The following is a 27,136-nucleotide window of genomic DNA, read 5'->3' on the forward strand; positions in this document are numbered from 1 at the left end:
GACTGACTTCTTTTGCTTTCTCTCTCCTTCTCCCGGGTTCTCTGGAGCAGCAACGTCCAGTGAAGCAATCCCTCAGCAAGTCGCTGTGCCGAGAGTCCCACTGGAAATGCCTTCTGCTGTCCCTGCTCATGTACGGCTGCATGGGAGCCATGACCTGGTGCCATGTCACCAAGGTGACCCGTCTGACTTTTGACAGCGCCTACAAGGGCAAGTCCATGATGTACCATGACAGCCCGTGCTCCAACGGCTATGTCTACATCCCCTTGGCCTTCCTGGTGATGCTCTATGTGGTGTACCTGGTGGAGTGCTGGCACTGCTACACCCGCAACGAGCTGCAATACAAGGTCGATGTGGAGAGTGTGCACGAGCGCGTCCAGCGGATGCAGCAGGCAACCCCCTGCATCTGGTGGAAAGCCATCAGCTACCACTACGTCCGGAGGACCCGGCAGGTTACCCGCTACCGCAATGGGGATGCCTACACCACAACCCAAGTGTATCATGAGCGGGTCAACACCCACGTGGCAGAGGCCGAGTTTGACTATTCCAACTGTGGAGTTAAGGACATCTCCAAGGACCTCATTGACTTAGAGAGCTACCCAGCCACACGACTCCGCTTCACCAAGTGTTTCAGTTTTGCAAATGTGGAATCAGAGAACTCCTACTTGACCCAGAGGGCCCGCTTCTTCACGGAGAATGAGGGCCTGGATGACTACATGGAGGCCAGGGAAGGGATGCACCTGAAAAACGTGGACTTCAAGGAATATATGGTGGCCTTTTCTGACCCAGACAACCTGCCTTGGTATGTATCCCACTATGTCTTTTGGGTGGCTGCCCTGCTGACCCTATCCTGGCCTCTGCGGGTGCTAAATGAGTATCGCACCTCTTATGTCCACTACCACGTGGAGAAACTCTTTGGGTTTGACTACGTGGCGGTGACGCCAGCCGAGGAGCGCTCCTTCTGCCGGAGGATGCCCCGTGTGAACACGGTGGACAGCACTGAGCTGGAGTGGCACATCCGATCCAACCAGCAGCTGGTGCCCAGCTACTCGGAAGCCGTCCTGATGGACCTGGTGGGGCTCTCAGGCTGCACGAGTTACTCGGCCTGCCGCTACGGGGGCTATCGCCAGAACTGCGAGCGGTGCCACAGGACTATAAGCAGCTCTTCCATCTTCTCGCGCAGTGCCCTGAGCATCTGCAACGGCAGCCCCAGGATCCCCTTCAGCAGCAGCCGCTTCTCGCTGGGCCGCCTGTACGGCTCCCGGCGCAGCTGCCTCTGGCAGAGCCGGAGCGGGAGCCTGAACGAGCAGAGCTGCCCCACGGAGCAGACCCGCCTCTCCAGCCAGGTCACTGTGGAGGAGGAGGATCCTCCTCCGTACCAGGACGCTCTCTACTTCCCCATCCTCATCGTGCACCGCAACGAAGGCTGCCTGAACCATGACCACCGTCACCTCCATCGCAATGGATCCTGTGTGGAGACCTCACTGTGAGAACAGAGGGCAGTGAGATCTCGTTGGGGGTTGCCCGGCCTGGGCCAGCGTGGATGTGGGGAGAAGAGTGCGGGGCAAGGAAATGGCCTAGCAGGATGAGGCTGGGTGGAGGGGATCCAGCCTCTCACTCTGGMTGTCAGCTAAAGTTGCCCCCACAGTGGCTCTGACGTCATGGAGGGATGAGTGACAGTGCTGCCCATGGCAGGGCACAGAACTCCAGATCATCCACCACGTGCAAAAAAAACCAACCAAACAAACAAACAAAAACCCCAACTAAACAAGAAAAACAATCAAAAACCCCTCCAGGAACCATAGGTCATGGCATCAAATTCAAGGTGGGGAATGAAAAGTCAGACCCGATGCAGGGAAGGGAGTGCTTGGCCCCCCAGCTCTGTCTCCATGCTAGCTTGTGCTCCGAGGAAACGGCCGCCACCAGAAAGGGCCCTGCTGTCCCTGCAGCCCCCGCTGCTGCCACGCTGCAGTGAGGCCCCGTGCAGGACGGAGGGAACGGGCCCAAGAGCCCGTTCCCTTTGGCAGCAGTGCTTAACTGCTCATGCCCAAAAGTCTGGGACATCCAGGCACGCGGAGCTGACTGGCAGGTTAGAGAAAAGTCCGAAAGCCACGAACCCAGCACTTCCCCTCCCCTCCACCATGCCCTTCCCTCCCCATTTTATTTTTTTTAGACCATGCTCCGACTGTTATACTGCTCTTACAGCTGGGAATGACACCACCTCCAGAGGACCCCAGTCGTGGCTCCTTAGGAAGCGTCGGCACGCCAGCTCTGAGAAGCAGCGTCCCCTAGGTAAAGGACTTTCTGTTTGGGATTTCAGCAGGCAGGCAGCAGTGGGGAAGGGATGGATGCGGCCAACCTAGGTGGAGTTGAGGAGACCTGCAGCAAGCATCGYAGCTCTGCTTGCTGGAGGAGGGCTCAGCTGAAAGAGAAAACAGGAGGCCCCTGGAGAACTGGGAAAGGGAGGAAGGGATGACACTGGACAGGTGTCATGGCAAAATAGTGTGTGTGAATTGGCTGAAGTCCCTTCCTACCCTCGAGTTGAGTCCTAATCGGTTCAGACAAGCATCAAGGAAGGCTCTGGTAGGTTCAGCTGTAGTTCAGCTATTGAAAAGAGACCAGCAGATTGGTGCATGTTTGTAAATTAAATTTTGCATGAAATCAGGTTGGTTCCTGGCTGCAGACTTTGATCTTCAGAGTTTTGGCAGCCTGGCTTTGGCAGGGAGCTCTGAGGGGCGGGGAGGAAGATAAGCAAAGACATTTTAAAGCATGTGGTGCATGATGCCCAGGCTGGTGGAATAAGGATCAAAATCATCCCTGCTTTCCAAGGCTCTGYCATGGGCACAAAACTTGCAGACAGGAGACGATGAAGCATCTGCCCCGGAGGATGCTCTGCAAAATGACGCTGGGGATACATTAGAAGGGAATCTGCTTAAAAGCAGTTTGCACTGCAGAGCATTTTCCAGACAGGTGTCAGGTCATGAGTGAGTCAAATTCTCCTCCTAATAGCCTGCTAGCCCCAGCGTTGTCTGCCTTGCTCTTGTACAGGCAAGTTGGCCTGCTCTGAGTCCGTGCTACCACTCTCAACCAGCTAGAAGGAATCTTGGTCACACTAAGGATTCATGCTACTGAATTTGCCCCTGTGTCTGCAGCGTACAGACACCCAGCTTTTCCTTTTCCATCAACATACGCCCAGATCTCTTGTGTCCCTGTTCTCAGAAAACCTGTCTCTCTTTCAGTCAGCTCTTTGGGGGTGTGGGTGCCAACTCAGCCAGTGATTTTTCTGGACAGCACTGTTCCTCAGCCTCACCACCTCATCCCCAGGGCCAAAACACTACTGAGAGCAATAATTCTTGGGTTGAAAGAGCAAGTCCATTAACACCTGGTCGTTCAAGCTTGGTGTCTTTTTCCAAATACATCTCAGAAAGGCAAGGTACAACACTAAATGGTGAGACACTGTATTTAGTCTAGACAGGCTTCCTCTTGCCAGCATTTTAAATAAAAGGTCTGTTTCTGTGGTCAWGCTGCTGTAATGCTTTACTTACCTGGTCTTGTGGAGGGTGCAAATGTCATGTTCCATCACATCAGCCCTTTTCTGAAAGCTTCTCTAGTGGACTGGTTTAAGAATTGGACCCATTTCAGGGTCCTTCTGTAACAAGCATCATATCTCTGTTTTGCAGGATAAAACAGCCCTGCCTTGCTGGCAAGTCTAGGAATTGTAAGGCTCTGTGTGGCTTTGCCCCCGGAGAGGTTTGTTCTCCTGCTCTTCATGCCCTGGCATGTCCTGGTCAGTGTTTTCTTGCCTGTTCAGGTCAGTGTGTCCTCCTGGCTCTCAAATGCTGACCTCTGAAGAATGGTGATTTGAACTGAAAGTCCCTTCAAAACTCTGTTTTGTTATGATTATGTCCTTGCTCACTACCAGACCTATATGTTGGCTTAAACAAGAGGGCCCTTTTGAGAACAGGGAAGCATAAGATGCCCTGTGTGGACACATCATTCTCTCCTTTTCGTACTCATTGCTATTGGCACAAATTCAAACCGGGTAAAAGAGGATACAGCTCTGTTGGCTGCACTAGAATTTTTTGCTTAGTGATTACATTTGGCTTGCTGTGCCCTTATTCTCATCTCTCCAAGGGCCTCACATAAGCCAAGGCCGATGCTGCTGAGCTTCCTCGTGACTCTCTCAGGGGATGAAACATGCTTGTATGTCATGGTGAATGAGGAGACGTTCAGTCAGTGGAGTTGCGGCGGGCCATTAGCAGGGAATGTGTTCCGCTTGTCCTTCCCATCATATGCTCTTTGAAGTCGCTCACACATTGCTTAAATTAGGCTCCGGTGCCTTGTCTTTCTATCCCTCGCCTCCAGGGTGCTTTGGACAGATGGCCAGTTTTGGCAGGTCTTTTAGCACCGTAGGGCAAACAAAGCCCTCAGAACAGGGACGGATTAATAGGGTTTATGCACCCCATCCTTTAGCACCTACTTGCAGCAGACTTCTGCTCTCAGGAACCTTGGCCWTTTTTTTTTTTTTTTGTTTCGGATTGCTTCATAAGGTGGCCTCAATTCAGTTCCTCTGGCCCCATTTTCACCCATAAAATTTATTCTGGAGACGGYCTGTCTGTCCAGGTAGAAGGATAGAAGGAAGTGTATTTGAGGCATAGCAGCATCCAGGCCATTGGGATTCATGCAGCCTCTTCCTGCTGCTGAACAGCTGCCCCAAGCACAAAGTCAAGCAGCCAGGTCCCAGGCGTCGTGCACAGCACTGTGACGAGAAATAGGATCTCTCTTGACGGTGCTCCCTGCTGCATTCCAGCATTTCTTGGAGATACATTCCTCATATTCTCAGCCCTCCTACCCCACAGTGGATGGGGGGTGGAGGAAACCCTGGTGGAGCTGCCCTCCRGGTTTCCAAATACCAGCCAGCCAAGATGACAAAAAAACATGACCCCAGGTCTGTTTGGCAGTGCCTGTAAGGTGAGGGGAAGCTCTCCTCCTATCCAGCTCTCAGAGCAGCCTATTTCTGTGTCCCCAGGTACTTGCCCATTGTTCTGAGGCTGGCCCTGCCTAAAGCCAAAGGACAATTCTCACCCCATTCTCAAAAAGCTGCCCCTCAGGGCTGAGGGAAGAGGGCTAAGAACAGAGGAGACAGCACTGGCACATCACAAAGTGGTGGCTTTGATGTGGGCTAACAGGACAGTGCTCAGGGCTGTCTGGCTCCCACCACAGCCCCGTCGTGGCTTTAGGCCTAGCGAGCTCTGATTTTTACAGGCATTTGAGTGCAGCCCGCATGCACAGAGAGGAGCAAGCTGCCCGGGCTCCCTAGGAAAGAGGACAAGTGCCTGTGTCCCTGGAGGAATCTATTTTGCTCCAGAGCTGTAGGAGGGGGATGAGCAGGGCTGTATCCTTCCCTCTTGACATCCCTCCACCTTTTTGAGTTGGGAAGGAATCAGGCAGCTGCTTTGCAAGCAGTGTGTATTCGGAGTAGCTCCGTAGCCTGCTTTGCTCTCTCCAGGCCGGAGGCTGCCTTGCTCAGGAGGGAAGAAGGCACTTGGGCATGGAGGGGAGCAGAGCTGGGCAGGAGGGACAGGGGCTGCCTTATGGCTTGGCAGAGAAGTGCTGGAAGCACAAACTGAAGCAGGGGCTGTGCTTTCTCTCCTGCCTCCTGCTTGCAATGGGAGGGCAGCTGGTCCAGCCAGACAAGGAAATTTATGAGTGACACTTGGGCTCTCCCTTCCCACTGCCAGCATGGGGAGCAGCTGGCAGAACGGGTGTGCATGTGTAGGCTTCCTAGTAAGTGTTGGCAAGGGACCCTAGCATGCTGGACACTGATTTTCCTTGGAGCTCAGGCTGTGGGCACAGCTTCCCAAAGCTGGGAACTGTGGGGTGCAGCCTCCTGCTGGTGACATGGCCCCATCTCCCCCAGCACATTGCTCCATCCCCTGCACAGCACCAGGCTGGGCTGCACAGTCAGATGTCTGCTCTTCCCGCAGACTCCTGTCTGCTCTGTGCCTTCCCTTTGTTGCTGAGGATGATTCCTTTGGCAGCTCATTTGGTGACTCGGTCTTCTCCTCTCATGGTAGCCTGGTCCTTTGTACGTAACCTGAATTCTCCCTGCTGTATCTTGATCACGTTGCTTCTCCTCCATTGGCTAAGGAGTGTAATTGGCCCTGCTCCTTTTCCCCATGGCCTCACCAACACAAGCAAGTGAGCCTGGATTCAACATCCCGCCCTTGAGCAATCCCAGCAAGATCTTTTCCCCKATCTTACTGGACACACCTTGGCTTACTTGATGGTGCAGAAGTTCTTTCTGAGTAGAGAACATATCCCTCCTATTGTTATCCTGGCCTGAGTGATAGAGGGACAAAGATGCAAGCAGTGACCTGGTCTGTCATGGCAAACAGATAGCAGTGTCCTCTTTTCTTGTATAGAGGATGTCTTCCAAGTGACTAAAGGATGTTTAGCTGCTGCCACTTGTGCAAGGAAAGCAGCCTGCAACATAGTCTGGGAGGGTGAAATCTGGGTGCTTGTCAGTGTGAGGAGGCAATAASTCAAAGATCTCCACATCCAAAGGACTTTGTTTTTCCCATTCATCACTCACTCCTTGCAACACTCCATGGGCTGAGTCAGCAGTGGCATTGCCCTTGTCAGAGACTWTCCTCACATATCAGGACAAGTGAAATGGGAATGCTGCCAGCTCCTCTTCTTGGTGCTTCAGACCACTAATATAACCCTAGAAGAGAGCTATTCCCCACTGGAGTAAGGGTAGACAATAAACTTGGGCAACTTGTGCTTTCCTCTTGTTACCAATATACTTGCCAGATAGTTACAAGCTCTCTGACTTCCTGATGGAGAGAGAATGTGAGTCTGTGAGGGGCTCTGAATTAGTTGGTGCTCACTCAAATGTACGTCACCTCCAATTTATCCATCTTTCAACACGCACTGAAAGCTTCCCAGATAGTGCCAAGTGCTTTGCTAGTGCAGAAGCAGGCAGTGAAACCGAGTGGCCTGGTGTTACTTTTTAATTCACCCTAAATGTCTCACAAACTCCAGAGGGGGATTTCAGAGCAGGCTTGCAGGCTGAATAACTGTAGGGGCATGTGGTAGGACAGGGAGAAGAAACCTCAGTTAATTAGTCTTCCAGAATCAAGGCAAATACTCAGGATGAGTGATGGGGAAGCTGCTGTTTGTCTGCCATCAAAGAAATATCCCCTCACCTTTCCTTGCCCTTTGAAATGCAGAGAACCAGTGCATCCCTGCTGTTCCTATGCAGTCTTTTCTTACTTATGCTCAAGAGGCTGTGAAGCTCTTTAATACCTCTGACGTTTAGTAAGTGTAAGTTTAAGAAGGTTATGTGGTATCTGATGTCAGTTAAACATTACCTGTGAGATTAATACCTTGGAAGTTCCCCCCTAGCCTTTCCAATAGTGACTTCAGTAACTACTGTCTGAGTATCACCAAGATGCTGCCTTGCTTACAGCTGGGTAAAGCCTTGCTGAACTGTGCTCCTGCTCTGCTGCAGTAGCTGTAGGGTATGTGTGTGAATACCCCTATACCACACAGAGACTGTGCTCCTAAACAGTTGTGTCAGTTTATGGTATGTCCTTCTAATTATCTTTCATTTATATTCCGTGGTGAGGATAAGGTCTGCATGAATATGAATATGGGTCTGTATGCATATGATGGATCCATATGATCTCATAAATAGGACATGCTTTAAATGTTAGCTGTGTTTGGTAACGCTGTCTCCTGCAGTGCATGCAGACCTAGAATCTCCCCTGAGAGAGATATGCTTGGGGACCTAGAGCAGTTTCCTAGAACTTGGAGGCCTAGCAGGGACCTAGGACTGAGCTTACCCAACACTGTTTCCCCCAAGGGCATTTTGGTAAATGGGAGATGAGTTTGGTCACATTTCAAGTAGAAATTAATGGGCTATGTTCATTCCTAGTGTAATTTTACTGAAGCCAGTGGAACTACACCGCTGTGAGCATGGCCCAGCATCTCATCAGAATGATCTGCCCTTGAATACAGACAAATTGATCCATTGTAGTGCTGCTTGGATGCATGGGGTTCATGTTGGGATTTGGCCAACATGAATGAATGTTGAATATCTGCTGAATCTTTGAGCAGTGGGTTGAGTTGTTCTGCTCTGCTGCCTCCACCACAGCAACTCCACGAAGGGGAACATTATGCCCATGGATGTGACCTCATCAACTCCCTCGAAAGCAAGCTACCAAGCAAATTCACCTCTGCTGGACTGGGAGAGAAGCGTTTTCTCCCAGGAGTAAAGCCTTTCCACACACAGAGGAAAAGAGGACCCAAGAACAAAACTGAATTTTCAAGATCCATGGCTTCATGGACTTCCCTTGGCTGTCCATGGCTTCATGGACATTCTCTTCATGTTGTTCAGCAAGCTCCTCTGCCAGCAACTCGTAGCYAGGCTCTACTGACAGGTACATCATCCACCTATGCAACACTTCCAGAAACTGTTGAGTTTGCAGGAGCCCATGTCAATGATGTGCAGTGTGTCCATCCAGCACTGAGAATAARCATAGCTGCTGCTGGAAAGCTAGTTGAGTTTTACTCCTCCCCTCCTTACAATGAAGATTGTGTCTGCTGGGACTTCTTGTTCACTTGTTTGTTTTTGTAGATTTTGGACATTGAGGGAAATAAGGCTTGTGGGAAATGGATGCTTGTCCTGAACAATTCCAAGTCCTTAGAACTTGGGGATGGGTGGATCACTACTGTGATATAACTTAGCAGACTTAGTAGAGCCAAGTAGCTTGAGTCACACAAGGTTCTTTCACTCTCCATCAGTGCAAGCGGCTTCTGCAATCCTAGCTACTCACATTATTGAAAGAAACAGCCTAGCTGGAATGTGTTGAGATGACTTAGTATTTTGTATCAGTCCCCATGTCCCCTTTGTATTTTGTATCAGTCTCCATGCCCATTAGCACTCTTAGCTGACAGGAATGCTGGCTTTGGATGGCAGCCCATGAACCAGCAATGGTGAAAAGGTTTGAAAAACCCAAGCATGATTCTGTATGAGGCTCCAGAAGCAGACGCAGAGTATCAGTTGAAAGCAAACATCCCCTCCTGTTCAGCACGATGAGGAGTTTGGGAGGGGGTTGTTCGTGTGTGTTGCCCCTGCCTTGCCAAGAGTGCCTGTCCCCAAGAGGTGAGGTGAAGGGAAGAGAGAAGAATGGTATCTGATGAGACTGAAGGACCTAGACAATGCTGAGAAATCCTCAGCATTGAGCATTTCTCAGCTCTTCTTGCTCCAAAAGTTTCATGTTTGGTGATGAAGTTGTGCATTTAAAAACCCGCTTTCTGCCAGCTCTATTAGAAGTGTGCAGTGGTGGTGCAGAAGAAGGGCTGAAGGAGGAATCAGATGGTGGGGTGTGGTTTCGCAGTGGTGTCTGCTGGCAGGGAGCAGYGGGTGCAGTTTAAATCGTTCACCTGGGGGCAGCAAGGCCGCCCTTGGTACCCAGAGGAGGACGTGTGCCTTGGGGTGCTCCTGCCTGCTCCTGTGCACAGCTGCAGGCTGGCTGGTTTCGTGAGCCCATCTATGCTTGTAGCAGGTGATTTGCAAGGTGACAGAGCGTTCCTCCTCCTTGCTCTTGAAAGGAAGCTCCTGACCTGTTTTCTTTTTTTTGGTTTGGTTTGTGAGAAGACAGTGTGAAGCATCACATTTGCTGCTGTGAATGGCAGAGAGCAGGGATAAAAGCAAGYAGCAAGCACCGTTTGAGAGCAAGCTAATCCTCTGCTCAGCTGGCTGAAGTGGGAGAGCTGTTGGATCTGCTCCCTGGCCAGCGCTCTCCAGCTATTCTCACCTTCCCCAAATTTGACTTGAAAAATGACATTCTTTGGAGCTATCCAGAGCATCCCTTTCCCTGCACAACCTCCTAGGCTGTGAGTTTGTGCCGTTCCAGTCCCCTGCTTGTGAGGTGCTGCGGGCCAGCCATGAAATACCAGTGAATGTGGAATTCCRAGGGCTGCGTTTGTGGCCAGACCTCAGGGTGAGCTGCGAGGCTGGCTGTACCCTGCCTCCAAACCCTGCTTGTGTGTTCACGTGCCTTGTGCTTGCCTCCAGGGAGAACAGAGTAGCCCCTGCCCTCTGGCATGGTGCTTTTGCATCACCTTAGGCTTCCTTGGGGAGCTTGACAGCACTTTCTTCAGCCCTTGTAGACAGGCCCTTCCGAGCTTTGCAGAGTTCAACGGACTGAAGCCAGAAAGCAGAAGCCCGTGACATTTTGCCGTTCCTTATCTCCAATTCCCTGGTGTTCTCCTGGACGAAGAGGCGCAAGTGGGCTCTTGTAGTTGTGTGGGGCCAGGGAATGGTGTCACGATGAAAGCGGCCCATCGAAGCAGGGGGTTCGCTGTCATGGGCTCTGCTGAGGGAGCCCATGGGGAAGCATTGCTGTGGGCTCAGCAAGATCCAGCTCCAGCAGGAGCTGACTTAGGAGGGCAGAACAGTGCGAATGCTCAGCACCATCTAGGAGGGGAGGCTCTGTGTGTTAGCACCTGTTGTAGGGTTTATGGATGGGATGCCTTTTGTGGGAGATGTGAGACAAGGCTGCGCAGGAGYCAGTGTGCTAGGGCACCAGTGATTTGAGGGAAGAGACAGAGGGAACTTAGAGAAAAACAAACAGAAAGGCAGTCTGTGAACATGCTCTGGCTAAGGAGTCAGGCAGGAGGCACTGCAAGCTCAGGTGCCTAGGCCGAGCCTCCCTTCATCCTCAGAGCAGCAGTGTTGCCTCCCAGCTCAGCACTGACAGCTCGAGCACGTGTCGCCAAACCACAATGGATGCTGCAGCCACAAGGTGTAAATGTCACTAATGAATAAATTGCCTGGTGCCTCGGAGAGACTAATCCATCAAGGCTGGGGATGGGGATCTGACAGTGTTGGCTATTTCAGGCACAGCCTGTAGGGAGGAACTGCTGCATTTCTTAGCTGCCCTCTCTGCCTAGGAAAGCTGATGCAGGGGTTGGCTCTGTGCTGCTTCCCATCTTTCCAGCCACATGAGCCCTGGCTTCATCTCTCTTCACTGTGACCAACGGAAAAACCCAGGAGAGGGTCAGGCTAGCAGAAAGCACAGGCTGGCACCTGGGACCTCTGTCAGCAGAGCAGTGCCCAGGCCAGGAGAGGCCTCACTGGTGGCGACATTTGGAGGGAGGGTGTTGTGTGTAGAGCACCAGCATTTTTGGTGTTAGCGGGGTAAAGTGGTGGGCCAGGAGCCATCAGCAGAGCTCTGTCAGCCACTGGAGGTACAGGCTGTGGTCTGCACCTTGTGCGCATCAGGCTGGTTGTGCTTGCCATGCAGTTGCACAAGCACGCAGCTTACCACCGAATTTGGAGTTCCCCTCTCTAGGAGAGACCTGGAGATGCTCCAAGGCTGCCTGRGCGGAGGCTTCACCCTCACCCTGTCAGGAGACACTGCAGGCCCTATTAGGCTGTGTGGGGGCAGGGCGCCGTGCCACCGTCCTCCTCCTCTGCTGTTGGTGGCCAGTTGTGCTGGTCGTGCTGAAGGCCGGCACGTACCCGATGGGCAGGGACAGTTCAGTCTGATGGAGCAAAGGGTGAGTAATGATTCAGTGATCCCTAGATCTGAATTTTGTATCCAGATTTGAAGAGCTAGGGTGTCACCTCACCCTGCCTCAGCACCACACTGCAGCACGTACCCTCCAGATGCATTATCCAGCAGTGACCACACTGCAGGTCAATCCCTCACCTATGCAACTGGGCCGAACGTGACAAGTGACCTGACAGAAATGGGATTGTTCTTTGAATGAATCTGCTGTTTCTGTCAGTTGTCTGAGAACAGGCTTTATTTTTTACCAACTGGTACAGCATTTGAGACAATCTGAACTCTTGCAGGCCGGTTGATAATTCACTCTGCTGATCTCTTGTGTTTGGGTGAGAGTCTGGCCACGCAGATCAAGCTTGGGTTTCCTTTTGCTCTTTGACAGGCTGGGAGGTTTGTGGGAGGGAAGGCAAAGGGTTCTCCAGACAGCTACCTGGGCAGGAGTTCATGCACATGATGGCCTGGAACCGTGTTTGGATGGTGGTTAGAAAGCATTGGTGCTTTGTGAACAGTCTTGGCCTTTTGCAGTCAGGGGCGCTGTGAGTATCCTGGAAAGCAATTCCGTAGAGTTTTTCCAGTGACACGTATTCACAGCCTTTGCCTTTCCAGCCCGGTTCTTCACTGGCTCTGCTGTCATGTCACCACTGTCCTTCCAGCAGCAGCTCTGCCTGCACGGCTGCCCGTTCGGACACAACCCTGCACGCAGAGCTACATGCAGGGCTTCCCAGGACAAGGGCGTCCCCTTCAACCCAAATCCCACCCTCGCTCCTGGAGCTTTCCCTTCTTCAGCCTGAATCTGGTCTGGGTCTTTTCTGCCATTTCTAAACACAAGCTCTCATCTCATTCAGGTGTGTCAATCAGTAGAAATATTTTGTAAATGCAAATAAATTAATCTATTCAATACCTCGGTCTCGAGGATGGGAAACAAGTAGTTGGAGATGCCAGGGTGGGAGGGCTTCAYAGCTGCTGCCACTGGTTATATTTTCTTGCAGAACTAGCCCCTGGAGCATCCATGAATAATTGGGAAGGGAGCTAAAACTGATCTGCACAAGCTGGGGGGTGGTCTGTGTCGCCACCCCTGGTGTGGCCACTGCTGCCGGTGACAGCCTTGCACTCTATCTTCTCTGATCTATAAGGCCATGACATCAGGCAGTAAAGGCCCTGTTGGCCCAGGGTCTGCAGGCAGCAGAGCCACAGATGTCTGTATCCATCAGGCAGAGCAAGGCACAAGCGGGTACATGGCTAACAAATTCTTTTGTGAGCACTGGGAACAGTTTTTACTTTTCAACTATGTCAATATGATCTAGCTCTGTCTGTCTCTCTATATATGTACAAAAGGTATATCACAATGTTGCCTTTTTTGTTGGAAATATCAAAGTACAAAGATTGTAAACCAAATCGGTGTAATAAAAGTTTCAGATAATTCACTGACGTGGCTTTCAGCAGTGGGTCTGTGGGCACCGGTGCAGGCCAGAGTTGGGAGACACCTGAAGCCCCTGCCTTGCTCAGAGGGCAGGCAGTGACTGGAGGCCTAGAAGGGTCAGTCTTAAACTTTGCTTAATTTCCTGCCAACCTCTTCTGATTGGGGTGATCAAAGGCCCAAGGCAATCTACCTGATGGTAGGTGGCCTTTCCTAACCTCCTCTGGTGACTGGAAGGGAAAGGTAAGTGACAGCCTGTGCTGCTGCTTGTACTGACCCCTCTGTCTCCCTCCAACCCCAAGGAAGTAGCTCCATTTACAGCAAGGTATCCAGGCTTTGCTTCTGTCTGGGAGATCTGTGATCCAGCAGTCCTGCAGGATCCCAGGAGGGATCCCTTTCATTCAGAGTTCTGCGAAATACAGATTTTTCTGTTTGACAGGTTTGGGTGGAAAGAGTATTCCTGAGCATTTTTAAGGAATTTTAAGGAATTCATCTGTTTGCAACAGGACTGGCAGTGTTCAAAGGCCTGACAGCACACAAAGCAAGAAAGGATACTGAAGAGAAATACTATTTGTTGAATGGTCTTCTTTACATTTCACCACTCATATCACAAGCTCAACAGGTTTTGCTATAAGAACAGAGCTAAAACCTCAGCTGGATGAATTACAAGAAAAAGCTTCTGAGCAGCTACAAACCTCCTCCTACTCTCTATGCATCTGACTTCCTCCTCCAGGAAAAAGCCTGAAATAGCTGCCTGCCCTGAGGATTAAATCTGAACGAGACCATTTAGGAGTGCTATTCACCTTAGGTGTTTCATAGGTGTAACAACATCCAGTCGCCCAAACTCATTCCCTTTCATAATCCTACCCTTCGATTCCAACAGGAGTATGTAACAAACCACAGGAGAGGGGATTTAATGTTCAACACAGTGGGAGAGAGAACTTAAGAGGCAAATTACTTCTGTGAAGCCACTACAGCCTCATTAGATCTAATGCTCTTCTCAAATTGAGCCACAGGCTAGGATGATGGGGATCTGGCAAARAAAGGCTGTGGTAGCTGTCACAAGTTGAGTGCTTCTCAAAAACACACAGGAAAAAAAATAAGTAAAGGCTGCCTTCCCAAAAGGCATTAAAACATTACTGTTCACACACAGAGACTGRCAGCAATGTAGCATTTGCTCTGCTATCAAATGGATGCTGTTTAGCAGTAAATTAAGGATGAAAAATCCCATCCTACATCAAAGCCTCGGACAAAGCAGGTGGTCTGGAAACACAGGAGACTGAGCGGGTGAAGGCCTTTGCTCCTGCTGCCAGTCACTGTGTTGGTGACATTTCAGAGGCTGAAGACCTTCCTGCAAACAAACCAGGGCCAGCTAGAGCCACCACCASCACCAGTGGCTGTACAAGGTTTTTCTGACAGACCACCTCTTCTTGCAGCTCTAGCGGAGAGCTGGAATTTCTGGCATGAAGGTAACAYGGGATGATTTGAAGTCTGTGGGAGAGCAGAATGTAGGAGATGGGTGGGGAGATGGGGAAATGCCTGAAGGGCCTGTAGAGGCCCTGCTCTGTGGCCTGTTGCTGATCTGGTCTGGATKACAGGCATTAAATGTCTCGTATGCTTCCCTCCTGCTCACATGCAGCAGGGAGCCCTCTTTGCCACRGCACTCAGAGAGGAAAGGTATTTCATGTCAGATCTTACATAGTGGACTACTGGTACCTGAAAAGCCCATTGATGTCTGGAGGTTTTTCTTCAGACGGGTTTGACTGATGGGTTCTGCAGAGCTTTCAGCCGAGCTCTTTCCTGGTTGGCCCACAGAATTTGGTTGATGAGATACTCACTCTCCTGGCCCACCTCAGCCAGGCGGAGGTCAAACTCAGTCAAAATATTGTTATCCATGAGCCCTTCAAGCAGCTGCTTGCCACCATCCTGCAAGGGGTGAGAGAAAAAAGGAGGAGGTCAAAGAGTGGTGTAGTGTGGTCTGACTCTCATGCCCAGAGGAACTTCCCTGCTGTTGGTGGTAGAGCTGCAGAGAAACGAGCCCGTCAGACAGCACTAAAAGTGACTAAGGCCCCCACCCAAGCCTGAAACATTGCTTGCAAGAGAAGTGCAGAGCAGTGTAACCTTACGCAGCCCACCCTGATAAGACAGGTGTTAGGACTCCCTCTGGGTATCATGTCAGCAGTCCTCAAGCTCAGGCCAGTTCATAGCACAGGCAGAGATAATAAATAACCTGAAAGGAGTTTTAAAAGGCTCTCTAACCTGTGCCCCCCTCCTCAGCACACAGCTGGCTGGGGTAAATGGCAGCATGATTTGTACACTCTTCCTCATCACTGTGGAAGATGAGGTCTGTGGGGAGAACAGAATGTGGTTCCTGTGCTCATGGTCTCCTGCACAGACACCATCTCCCTGGGAGAATCGGCTTTTTTGGGGGCACTTTCAGTCAAGTAAAGCCTAGTCTGCATAGTAAGTTCAAATTCCAATGGAAAATGGTACATACATAACAGCTTTAGGAACGGTTGGTGCTTTTCCTTCCCTCATCTGAAAAATCATCTTTACAGATAGAACTGTATGACTTTTGTTTTTTTTTTTTCCTACAGCTATTCTCTTTCAGATCCTGGATACATGTGCTGATCCAATCTCTTACATTCAGGCAGTCCACTTTCCCCAGCACTCTACTTGCTAAACCTTTGCTAAAAAGGCCATGRTACTTTTAAGAGTACAGTGGCCAGAATTTGACACAACTCTAGCTTGGAATGCAGTAGTCTCAGCCCCTGAGCTGTATTGACATCTGCAGGATCACTCTGCATATAAAGCAAAGATGATAACACTAGTCCACTTGTTGGGGTGCTCTGGAGCTTCACAGCTGGGCACCAGGAGAGCTCACTGTATGGAAGGTACTAAGCAGAGAGATTATTATTTTCTAAGCAAAAATCCTTCTGTCCTTTCCAGGCTTTGCCCCTTGTATCATTGCGCTCAAATGTTTTTCTGTATCCAGGATCATAAAAACCAAAACTCACAAAAGGTTTTCTGACATCAAATCCTTTTAAAACCTTCACAAATACATTGAGCCAATATTCCTGCCAGCAGGGACAGCTGGTCTTGCTACCACTTTATTGTGACAGAAAATTGAGACAGCACAGAAAGTTTAAAATCCAACATAATTGTATTTGGCTGTCTGGTTTCAGATTTCTAAAGATCTTTTTATTCTGCTGAAGAAAAGTGGTCTGTTTTGTAGAGGTGTTGCCTGCTGTAGCTCTTAGGGATGTGGCAGGATCTGTGGATGCTCCTCCATATGAAAATGTGAGCCCATCATTTAGGAGCCACATAGAATCATCCAGATGTGTTGTTGTTCAACTACCATACCAGCCCAGAACTGTAGGGTGAGTTACAGCAGCTCAATAGGCTATACAATTTTCTAATAATCTGTTTTGAGTGTTTGATGGCCAGGAGAGTTTCTGGAAAGGGTGAAACATACCCGTGACAGGCGACACAGCACATCCTAGGCCCTAATATCATGCCACCTATATAGCATATCATGCTATTTTCAACTCTCCATGTGTATAAAGTGGCTCTAATTTTCCCAGTTTCCTAGATTTCCGTTTCCCATGGAGAAATAMGTCTGCTCAGAAGCTCAAAGCCTGGAAACCAGATTCCTAGACAAGAGCTAGACATAATAGGTGAGATAAATGTGTGTGTGCATACAGGAAAAAAAAAAAGATGTTTCTCTGCTTCCTGACATCTGCTGCTATAGTCTCTTCATTACTTGTAACTGTTGTTATCACAGCAAGAGGGAAAAGCAAGGGATGCCTTTGGCTCTGTGGCTTTGAGACAGAGTGAAGTGCTTTGCAACACAATCGCTCAGACACACGAGCTGTGGAATGAAAGGATTTCTCTTACCAGCCCTATGTGGTTGCATGAGAAATTGATACTGGTCAGTGTGCTGTTCTGAGCAAGGACTTGGGAGAAAAGCGTAGCAGTTGGCTCTGACAGCTCATTGCTCCCAAGATGGATAGACTTCAGAGTGGTGTTGGTCAGCAGGGCACGGCCGATTGCCTGCCCACCTTCATCCTCCACGCAGTTGAGACGCAGATTCAGGGAGGTCAGGGTGGAGTTAGTGGCCAGGGCTTGAGCAAGAGCCTGAGCCCCCAGGTGACGGATCTGGTTGTTACACAGATCGAGGATTTCTAATTTGCTGTGGTTGATCAACTTGCCCACAGCACGTGCCCCCTTGTCCCCGATGAGGTTGTGGGACAAGTTCAGCTCCATCAAAGAGGGGTGATCCAGCAAGTTCTGGATGAGCAGCCTGGCCTTGTCATCATCCACTTGACTGCGTGTCAGCTTGAAAATCTGTTGGGATAAAAGACAGGGACACTAAAGTGACCTGTGCTTTGGAATAAACTTCTCAGAAGACCTCAAGTGAGCTAAGCCCAAGGCAACTGCTCACGAGAGGCAGAATTCATCTTGCTTTGYTTCAGACACTGTCATGTAGACTAAATAAAATAGCTGTTAGGGCAGGCTCTTCCAGAAAGCAAGTCATGCCACTCACATCCCATTCCTATTCTAGGGTGAAATGGCTCATCTCCTTGCCTGCACCTGTCTTCTGATCTCATTGGATCTTGGAYACAGGTTGCTAAATTAAATGAGATAAAGCTGCCCAAACTTCTGCAGAAAGCAACAGCAGAACTCATTCTAACGGCAGAACTTGCCCCACACTGCAGTCAAATACTTGCTGTCCAAGCTAGCATGGGCCATCTTCACGTCCCCTGGCAATAACTTGCAGTGCCCCTTATTAAGTGCAATGCTCTGCCTGGCCAAGGCATCTCAATAGTTACATGAAAAATTGCTTATTTTCTGGAAGCCAAGTGGAAGGGTGTTTTCCCAAAGCCTGACAATATTTGGGGGGAAGCCTGCAGACCAGTCCTGAGCTTTCTGGACAGTAACGTCCATGGACATTTGGTGGGGCAGAATTTCTGTGCTGCAGTTGTYACAGAACATAAGATTATATTGGTGCCCCCCCAAAAATAACCCTCGTCACTGTAGGGAAAATGTGACTGTTTCTCCCATGTCCATCTAGGGGGTCTTGGCCCCTTTAGGGTGTTCTGATATGTATTACCTGAGCATAAGCCTCCAAAAACTGTCCCAATGAAAAGCTATCTCTGTGATTTTCTTTTTCTCCCTCTCAGAACTATGCTGGAAGTTAAAGCAGCTGTTTTCTCTCTGGCTACAGGGAACATGTTTTTGAAGGAGAAAATGTTTTGCTTACTGACCCTCAAACAACCTATTCTAACAAAAACACACCAGACAAGATACTTAGCACTAGGCCAACTTCACTCTGGCACACTGGAACTATCAAAGAGAAAGGTGCTGCTCTGCTACAAAACAGGGCATGTAAAGGGGAATGAATCTTTATGCCCTAACATTTCACTCAGCTCAATAGAGGCTGGTGCAGCTCTAGGGACTGTAGGAGCTACGGATCTGACTGCAACAGTACAGAAGGTTCTCACTTGGATGACCTTGCCCTCTGCTAAGTAATGCAGACTTGTCCCAGAGAGGCAGAGAATGAATTTGACCCAGATGCTTACAAATGGCTCACTAGGCCTGCAAAATTAGAAGTGTCCAGCAATTAAAAGTGGTCCCCTGGTTTCTTTCCCCAAGAAATTTGAAGATCTAAATGARGAATAAAGGTTCAGTTTGGGATACATTACTTTCAAGTTGTGGCACTTCTTCAAGGCAACAGCCAGGTTGGAACAGTCCTGGTAGGTGAAGTTAAAGAGGTTCCACTCAAAGTTCATACCACAGTCCTTCACACCATAAGTAAGATCAAGCTCTTCAAGATGAGGGAGAGCAGTAATGAGGACGCCCAGGTCATAATGATGCATGGAAACTTCACTGAGCTCCAAATCACTCCCTGAATCATCAAAATCCTCTTCCTCCTCCTCCTCCTTTTGATCCAGCTTCAGTGGTGGCAGGAGTTGATCAATCTCCAATTTCCACACATACTCCTTGCAGAGCGGTATGAGCTCTAGGACCTGGTTGGGGTCTGTAACATTAGGTATGAAACATTTTAGGATATTCTCCAGATGACGTTCGAAGAACATCCGCTTCCAGCTGTTTCCATAGTTGGAGATGTCGCAGACTTTCCAGCGCTGAGTGCAGCACCTCTTCCAGTAGTCCTCATCGTGTATTAGGTTGGCAGTCACAGAGAGTGGAAGTCCAGTGGAGAGTTTATCCAGCACCTTCCTCTGGTGTTCAGGCAGAAGAYGGTCTATAATGGGGTTTTCTGGAGGGGATAGAGAGGAGAGGTTGGTCTGAGCTGTAGGCCCATGGCTCCTGTAGGCCAGGGTTCTGTCCAGACCTTCGGCTGTGTGTCCATGCCCTTCCCTCTATTGATAGTGGCTCCCTTCTCAATTGCCATTAGCTGGTGAATGTAACTAAGCTGGCAGAAAATGACATATTTTGGTGTAGGATTTCTATCTTTCACTATACGTTATATGCATAATTGAATTTACTCTCATTATATTTGAAAACAGCACCAGAAACATAACTCCCATCTTTGTAACCACCAAAACTGGGTATCACAAATAAGGTCCTGACTGAGGCTATTGACTTACAAGTCAATACAGCTGGCAATTTGCATGTAGCTTTGAACAGATTTAGTTTTAATTCTGTTTATATTCAGAGGAAGACTGATGCCCGTAACATAGCTATTCTAGAYTTACAGTGATGGCAGAATTTGTCTTGTCATTTGCTGAACTTTCTCCCTTCGGATTCCAACCATACTAAAGGATGATATTTGAGAAGTGAACTGTCTGTACACTTTTCATACAAGTCTTCTTGTCTTTTCATCTTAACTCAGATGTCTGTCTAACCCTCAAATGATTCTTGATTCCTACTCACTAAGGCACAATTTATCCTAGCCACCCTGTTTAAATAAAGGTGYTTTCTCTCTTCAGTCCCTTCCCTAAAACCTTGACCTGAGTGTTAGCTGACTTCCCTCTGGTGGAAATTCTCTGTTCTAAGAGACATAGCCAGAGAAAAGCTACGTGTGTACACACTGTGAATACTTGGTGAAAAATACATGTATGTGCTGAATCACAGAGCATGGGAAATSAGATTCTTAGAGAAAAAGTGGGTCTTTTATATATATATATCTATATACATAAAAAAAAATATATATTTTTTCTCTCTAAGGAATTTCCTTCCTAAGGACACCCGGAGTTATACCATAAGTTCTTCCAGGAGTCTGTTTTCCAGTGTCCTACAGCTGTCACTGCAGTGATCTTCTCTTTAAAGACTGATAATGCAAGCAGAAATGGATCATACATTGGCATAACTGAACTAACTTCAGTCTGCTTCACTCAGGCAACAGCAGTGGGCAAGATGCAGCTGCACACGTTGGATGTTGGTGGACAGACCCTACCTTTGGCCTTTGCTACAACTCCACCAAGTCAGTCAAATACACAGGAATGGTCTGTCTTTCCCACTCCCATTTACTGTTTCTATGTTTTGCTGTATTTCATCAGTCTACCTACCTCAAAAGCACCTTCTCTACCTGGGGACACGACTTGTCATATCACCACCAAAAGCTATGAAGAAGGCCTGAAACTGTGAGTGCAGTAGGAATTCTGAAATGGGAGCTTCTTAGAGCAGGGAGCATTGCTATGGTATTGCTGTGTCTCACTCAGCACAACAAGGGACTCAATCCTTGAGTGCCATTCATACATCCATTAATGTATGAATCAAGACAAGGAAATGGCAGCTTCACAGTCCTGGTCACAACTGAGACRGTGAGTTCAGCAGACCATGGAAGGAAGAGGAAATGGTAGGACAAGGTTAGGGTAGAGTCACATGCTGGATAACAGCCCAGAGGACTAAACCGTCTCTGGAGTGTGCCAGTACATGCTTAGCAACTGAACACTTTGCTTAACTAGCTGATAGAGGGGATGYTTTTCTCCATCTGTTTCTCTGGCAGGGCTGGGTACCACCCTCTGTGCCTTTCAGATTCATCTGCCTGCTCTGATGACCCTCTGGTCCCCAAGACAGAGCTGTCTCCCTGTATGTCCTAGGGGAGAGGCACTCCTTACTTTCAAAATTGTGAATGATGTGCTGGAGGCAGAGCTCAGTGAGCTGTGGGACAACGACGAGGGACCACTCCGGATCCTCAGCAATGACGCGTTGTACACGGTGCGAATCATCAGCAAGGCTGGCCTGGGATGGGAATGAGGGAAGGACTGTGCTCACATCACCAGGCACTGGCTCCTGCATCCTGCTCTGTTTCTACTTCTCCTTGAGATCAGAAGTCATCACCACGYTTTCCAGCTGGGCTGCCTGGAACAGAAAATGTTAATTTTAGTAAAAGGCCAGACATAACAATACTTTGCTCACATTGCTCTTTTGTAATGCCCTTTCAGCCTGCACTTTGCTTCCTCTTCTTGATCTGGAAGCACTACAGCACCACATCTGTTATTTAGCCTTATTTAGGTATCACATGTAATAAACAGATAATAATATGGTGTTAATTCAAAGTGCCATTGAAGAGGATGGACAGGAACTGCTTGCTTCCTCTATTAAGCAGATTTCTTCTAATAAAAGAAGCAGAGGCCTTAAGTGAGGCTGGCAGTACCTGGGTTCAAAACGCAGAAAAGAGATGGTTCTTCACACCACCTGTAGCTAATACTACATAGTTTCTTGCCACAGGATGTTGAAAAATTGTGGAGTTTCATTAGAGACTGAATAAGTTCATAGATGATAAACCACTTGAAAATGGCTAAACACACACACAATAAAACCACATCTGGCTCAATATGAGTTGAAAATGGCTGGGGATGGGGAGAGTGCTGGAGGGAAGCACCATATCTACCTGCATCTGGCCACTGTCAGAAATGGGATAATGGCCCAGACAGTTCCCGTTTGATCATACTCTTATGACTCTTTAAAAACAGATGCATGCTATATATATTTTTTTTCTGCCTTTATCAATTACTTACCAGCTGAACTCCTTCCAAACATCCATTAACAGATAAGGTGGGCCAGATTTCTTCAGACCCACATTGAATATAGCCTTGAAAACCTAAAAGACCCAGGCAGGATGCCCAAGTCTTATTAGCTCTGCAAAATTTTCCAAATCAAATCTCCCGATTAGTTATTTCCTACCCCAACTTCAACACCAGCACTCTTGGCCTTCATTATCACACATGTATGATTATTGTCTGAAAATCCTAATGGTTCCCTCATCAACTCCATCAGTCTGGAAGAGTCAAAGGAGACACTAGGAACGAGAAGGYTTTTCTTTTGTCTTATGAGTCCTGTGTTCAATTGCCATTGCTCAGGAGCCCCACACGTATGCTAACTTTTTGGGGGACTTAGACTTACTGCAGATAACATGACTGCAGTTCAGTGGCTGAGGAAAGAGGCCCATAGAAACAGGAAGGTCACTGTGAGGAGCTGAATTTCAAGGGAGCTGATTGAAATGGAGAGGGACAGTTAGATTCTAGGGGCATGTGAAAACAGCACCAGGCAGAACGACGGCTGGTGGTGTCAAAGGCAAGGGCAGCTTCCTAGAAGAGCAAGGGGATGCCTTGGGGTAGCAGGGGCCCTGCACCATAACAGAGTTAAGAGATCCTGTGACAACATCCYACATAGAAGCTGACTGCCATGTAGTATCTTGTGCCACAACTTCCCTCAAATGAACAGTGCTTTGATCACAAACAGCTCCTTTACAGAGAGCAGGAGCCAGATGGAGCTCCCCAYATCAAATGCCTGATTTCCTTCCCCTGCACGAAGTTGCTTCCTTTTCTCTGAAGTCCAGTTTGTGCAATCAGCACAAGCCCCTCTTTTCTGAAAGCTTTGTAGTAAGCTTTGCTAGCTTTCCTTCCTTTGCTCCTTCCTCCTCCAAACGGCATCTGATGAAAGGGTCTACAAAAAAATGTGCAAAAGATATGTGAAATGCCAGGAACTTGAAGAGCAAAGCAAAATGATTCATATCATCCTGCAGCAAGTGTGTTAGTAAAGGCTTCTTTGAATGCATTTTCAGCAGTTTAATAACATTTTCCAAATGAGAATCAGGAAACAGGGATAAGGAGATGGTAGTGGTAAGGATTCCTTCATCACAAAGCAGGAAGCTGCTGCTTTCTTCCAGGCATTGGTGAAAGCATGACAAAGGCAAAGGCCATAGGAAAAAAAGTGCTTGATCTGAAGGAGAAGGAATGGATAATGTTCCATGTGATTGTTCCAAAATGGGAAATGAGAAACCTTTGTTGGAAGAGCTTTCTTTCCCCAGAGGAAGGTGCTGTGATGGCAAGCTACCACTGAGGCGAAAAAGAACACAGTGACCCAGCTGAAAACCCAACTCTTAACACTGGTGGTCTCTAGTGGAAAGGGAAAGCACAACCACATGGCAGTGGGGTGGCAACAAAACAGGAGAGGGGCCTGGAAAAAAACCTGTTTTCTCCTTGCTCAGTCCTTCATCCTATTCAAAAARCATCTGTGTCACTGTGTCCCCCGGGCCAGTCACAGCTGATTGGAGCTTCTGATGACTTTTCTGACCTTCTGGGAGCAATCTTTAAAGACCAGCTGTTAGGAAAAGCTAATGCGACATTGATGGCGTAGGATTATTTCATGGTTGTGTTCCAGCAAATAATCTGATTGCCAGTATACTGATGGTAGATCAATTTTTAGAAAGTAACCCCTGGTGCATACAAGACTGCCAAATGGTCTCTTGCAGACCAAGCAGGACACCCAACTGTTCTCAGGCAGAACATAAACCTAGCTATAGAAATCAGTGCAACCCCTCTGTATGTCGCATGAAGTTTAGTGTTGGTTGCCTGGTGTGATTGGAACCAGTCTCAATGTAGACTGGTTCCAAATGTGAGGTTGCAGAACAGAGCTCTGGGTGTTTGGAGCCCAGCTGCTGAGGACTTTCATCTCTATCTGAGCTCTGTACCAAGCCAACTCCTGTAGCTCTGCCATTCCTACTCAGTATTCAGCGTGAACATGAATCTAGCAAGAGGAAGGCTGTTAGTTTGTGATAACTAGCCCACAAGGTGTCTAAATCAACCCCACGACTGAGGTGTTCGGGAGGGTTGAGTCTGGCACTGAGTCATTGATCACACTGAATCAATTCACACCACCTTCAGCCTGGTAACCACACGACACTGCTTGCTTTCAGCACCTTATTTTTCTGTGAGCATCTGTGGGTCTGAGTGTCCCCATGTAATCTGAGAAGGGAAGGTTTGCTTTCACTGTTGCATCCCCTCTGTTGTGACCTTATGCGTCTCATAAAGGGAGAGTTAATATCCTAAGCCAATTCCCATGGCTGGATTTGTTGAGCATGTATTTAAACACTAGAGAAGTGTTGTAATTCACTGACTATCAATAAGCCAAGTCAACAGCATTAACACACGCTCCTATCCACCCACGCTACACTTAAATCATCTACATTACAAAGGATTTATGAAATGATATATAACAAGTGAGGGCATGTAGTAAATTCCCAGTTTATATCATTTAATGCATGGATTAGCCTGAAAGGTAAATTATACTCAGATTTCTAAAAAGTCACACTTCCTTTCCCTCAGAGAAGGAAATGTTTTAGAATTCCATTCCTTTAGTCATCTATCTGTTTTGATCTAGAAATAGGACATCTGCTCAAACAAGAACAACAACAAAAAAAGAATTTGTTTTCTTTTTGATCAACACCACAGCCTAGAAAGGACCACTGAGAAAAGTCATGTGGAAACTGGTGACATTTGGCTGATGACTCCTACTAAAATATATTGACCCAAAGAGCTGAATCATTGTAAAGGCCCTACTAACTGGAGAGCTTGTAAATGTAAGGGGAAATTCTCCTTAAGTATGGTTACGCCTTAGCAGAGATTGCATTTGCACTGAACCTTGGTTAACCCAGGAACTGAGGAAGTTCTCACATCATTCTGGATAGCATTCTGGAAAAGTTTTCTGAACTGCAGCTATTTGCCATCCTCTGCATGGGCTAGGTGAGACATCAGCAAAGGATCCTGAGCACCAGCTAGCACAACTAATCCCCATACCTCCAGCAGTGACCCACGACCCTTTTGCTTTTATAGAGAGGCCAATAATAAGTATGCATTAAATATGCATACTGCAGACTCCTAAAGCGCCTAACGCTCTGGAATGGGCCTTCAGTAAAGGCAAAAAAAAAAAAAAAAACATGTCAAAAGAGGGATCTATTTAGTTTCAAATATACTGCAAATTGTCTGTAAGTGGTGATCAGGCAGAACTAGATTAGGCAACTCTTAGGGAATACAGTTAGTCACTGTAATATGACATGTGTCAACGGCCAACAATCTGGTCCTAGATAACTGTCAACATATCAGACATGCTGTCCCGGTAAGGGTCCAGTTCAGAAAGGACCTTTCTGAAGCATGAAAACAATTGAGGAACTGACCATTGCACATTATAGCCTTTGCTGCTCTGCCATGCCAGCCCTTGGAGACCCAGGAAAGAAGGATCTGCTGAGAGGTAAGGAGCACATCTGGCTGCATCCAAAAACTCGGTCAAAGGCACTATCTGGCATCTCTGAAATGCCTGATAACAGGGACTTTATACTATCTCCCCCAGCAATAATATTTGTTCTCCTCTATGGAATCCCACAGAGCGAAGGAAAAAAAAAATCACTAGATTACTCTATTTATTAATAAAAATTATGAAGAACAATGTTTTTCTCCATTTTGTCCTCTCCAACTCTGTGTGAACTGTGAATGGAATAAGGGAGCGTTAGCTAAGGAAACGCAAGGCTATGGAGAGCAGCTGGAGGACGCTGGGAGCCTACAAAAACACTACGAGCAGAGCTCAGATCCAAAATCATAGGGCTCTGCTTTTAGCCTGTTCCTGCCTGCCCCCCGTTGAAGCCCTCCCAGAGCAGCTCCTTACCCTGCGGGTCACAGGGTCCCCAAGGTGAGGGGTGTTTTGCACCGCAGCACAAGCAGGCTCTGCTTCCCAAGGTGACAACCACAGAGAAAGAAGAAAAAAATAAAGTTAGTTAGAGGCCTGAAGTCCATTTTGGCAAACAAGTGACAACAGATCTAATTTCCATGCTCCCTACTGAGATCTCCCCTCATTGTGAGCATCCCAGCTACGCGCTCCTCATTTATACCACTGCTTGGCTAATTCTGACCAGCAAGCCCTATTATTTTAGCTGTTCYTGTCATAAAATAAGAGAGAAACACCCCAAAAGACAGCTCCCACAGACAGCTCCCATCCCAAGACCCTTACAAGCTGCTGTAACTCGGAGGAGTGGAAGGCGCCGGAATGGCAGTTGGCAGAAATGGCTCCCTCAGGTGCCTCCACCTCTCTTCCCAGATCGGGCAGCTCCTCGCCGCTCCCAAGGGGCCGCTTCCCCTCCCCGGCCCTGCCTCTCCAGCGGATCTCCAGTCCTTGTCCCCGTGCCAGCTGCCAGCCCTCTCCCGGGCGCCTCACGTCGCTGCGGACGCCGCGTTGCTAGGGCCCGTGGGAGTGGGGCCGGGCGGAGCGAGGGAGCCCATGGCCGTGCGGTGTCTGCGCTGGCCTGCCTTGTGGTGCAGCGAGGCCACAGGGCTGCCCCAAGGGACCGTCTCCCCACACCGCTCTCTGAGCCGGTGCCCCTAGCGAAGGCCGATGGCTCYTTGGGAAGCCCTGAGGCTGCTGCAGACGGGCTGCTCGCACGCACAAACAGCCCCAAGATCGAGCAGATCCGCACGGATGTGTCACTCCACCTCTGCCTSTTCTCCCCAGCCACCTCTTCCCTCATTCTGCACTTCTTTTAGGGCATGGGAGACACCTCAATCCTAAGCAAAAGAGCAGCCACACACACAATAAACCACAGCACAAAATAAACAAGGGGAACCAAGCACTCCTCCTCCCCCCCCCCCTTTTTTTTCTGTTTCTCATATCTAAACATGTCAGTATTTACCAGCACATTTTCCAATTGAAATATGATTTTCCTTTGGTCTTTCAAAATGCTGCCGTGCTTAGCAGTGAGTACATTGCAAGCCCAGCCAGTGTGTGTCCCGTGGGAGCATGTTTAATATTGTTGCCAGCTCCCACCTTTTTTTTTATTTTATGTTATTGCAAGTCCCATGATAAATGGTATTCTGGGGAAGCTGCACTGATATTTCATTTCAAA

At 48.5% G+C, this 27,136-nt stretch overlaps 2 protein-coding genes across 2 annotated transcripts; one reads left to right on the forward strand and one right to left on the reverse strand.

Moving 5' to 3' along the window:
• Positions 1-29: 29 nt before the first annotated feature.
• TMEM151B (transmembrane protein 151B) lies at positions 30-11,763 on the forward strand (the record flags this gene model as incomplete). The annotated part of the gene is made up of 2 exons (XM_026051180.1): positions 30-2,289; positions 7,940-11,763. A coding segment is annotated over one exon (1,458 nt), but the record flags the coding sequence as incomplete, so codon positions are not given.
• A 317-nt stretch (positions 11,764-12,080) lies between these two features.
• TCTE1 (t-complex-associated-testis-expressed 1) lies at positions 12,081-25,965 on the reverse strand. The gene is made up of 6 exons (XM_026051229.1): positions 25,906-25,965; positions 21,081-21,324; positions 18,702-19,276; positions 16,894-17,343; positions 14,713-14,922; positions 12,081-12,124 (listed from the first exon to the last, which is right to left on the reverse strand). The coding sequence occupies exons 2-5, from the start codon at positions 21,259-21,261 to the stop codon at positions 14,746-14,748; spliced, it is 1,383 nt and encodes a 460-aa protein (XP_025907014.1). The 5' UTR covers positions 21,262-21,324; positions 25,906-25,965; the 3' UTR covers positions 12,081-12,124; positions 14,713-14,745.
• Positions 25,966-27,136: the final 1,171 nt, after the last annotated feature.

The sequence above is a fragment of the Nothoprocta perdicaria genome, unplaced genomic scaffold (assembly GCF_003342845.1).
Source record: "Nothoprocta perdicaria isolate Ctin4 unplaced genomic scaffold, notPer1 scaffold_73, whole genome shotgun sequence".
NCBI classification, from domain to species: Eukaryota; Metazoa; Chordata; class Aves; order Tinamiformes; family Tinamidae; genus Nothoprocta; species Nothoprocta perdicaria.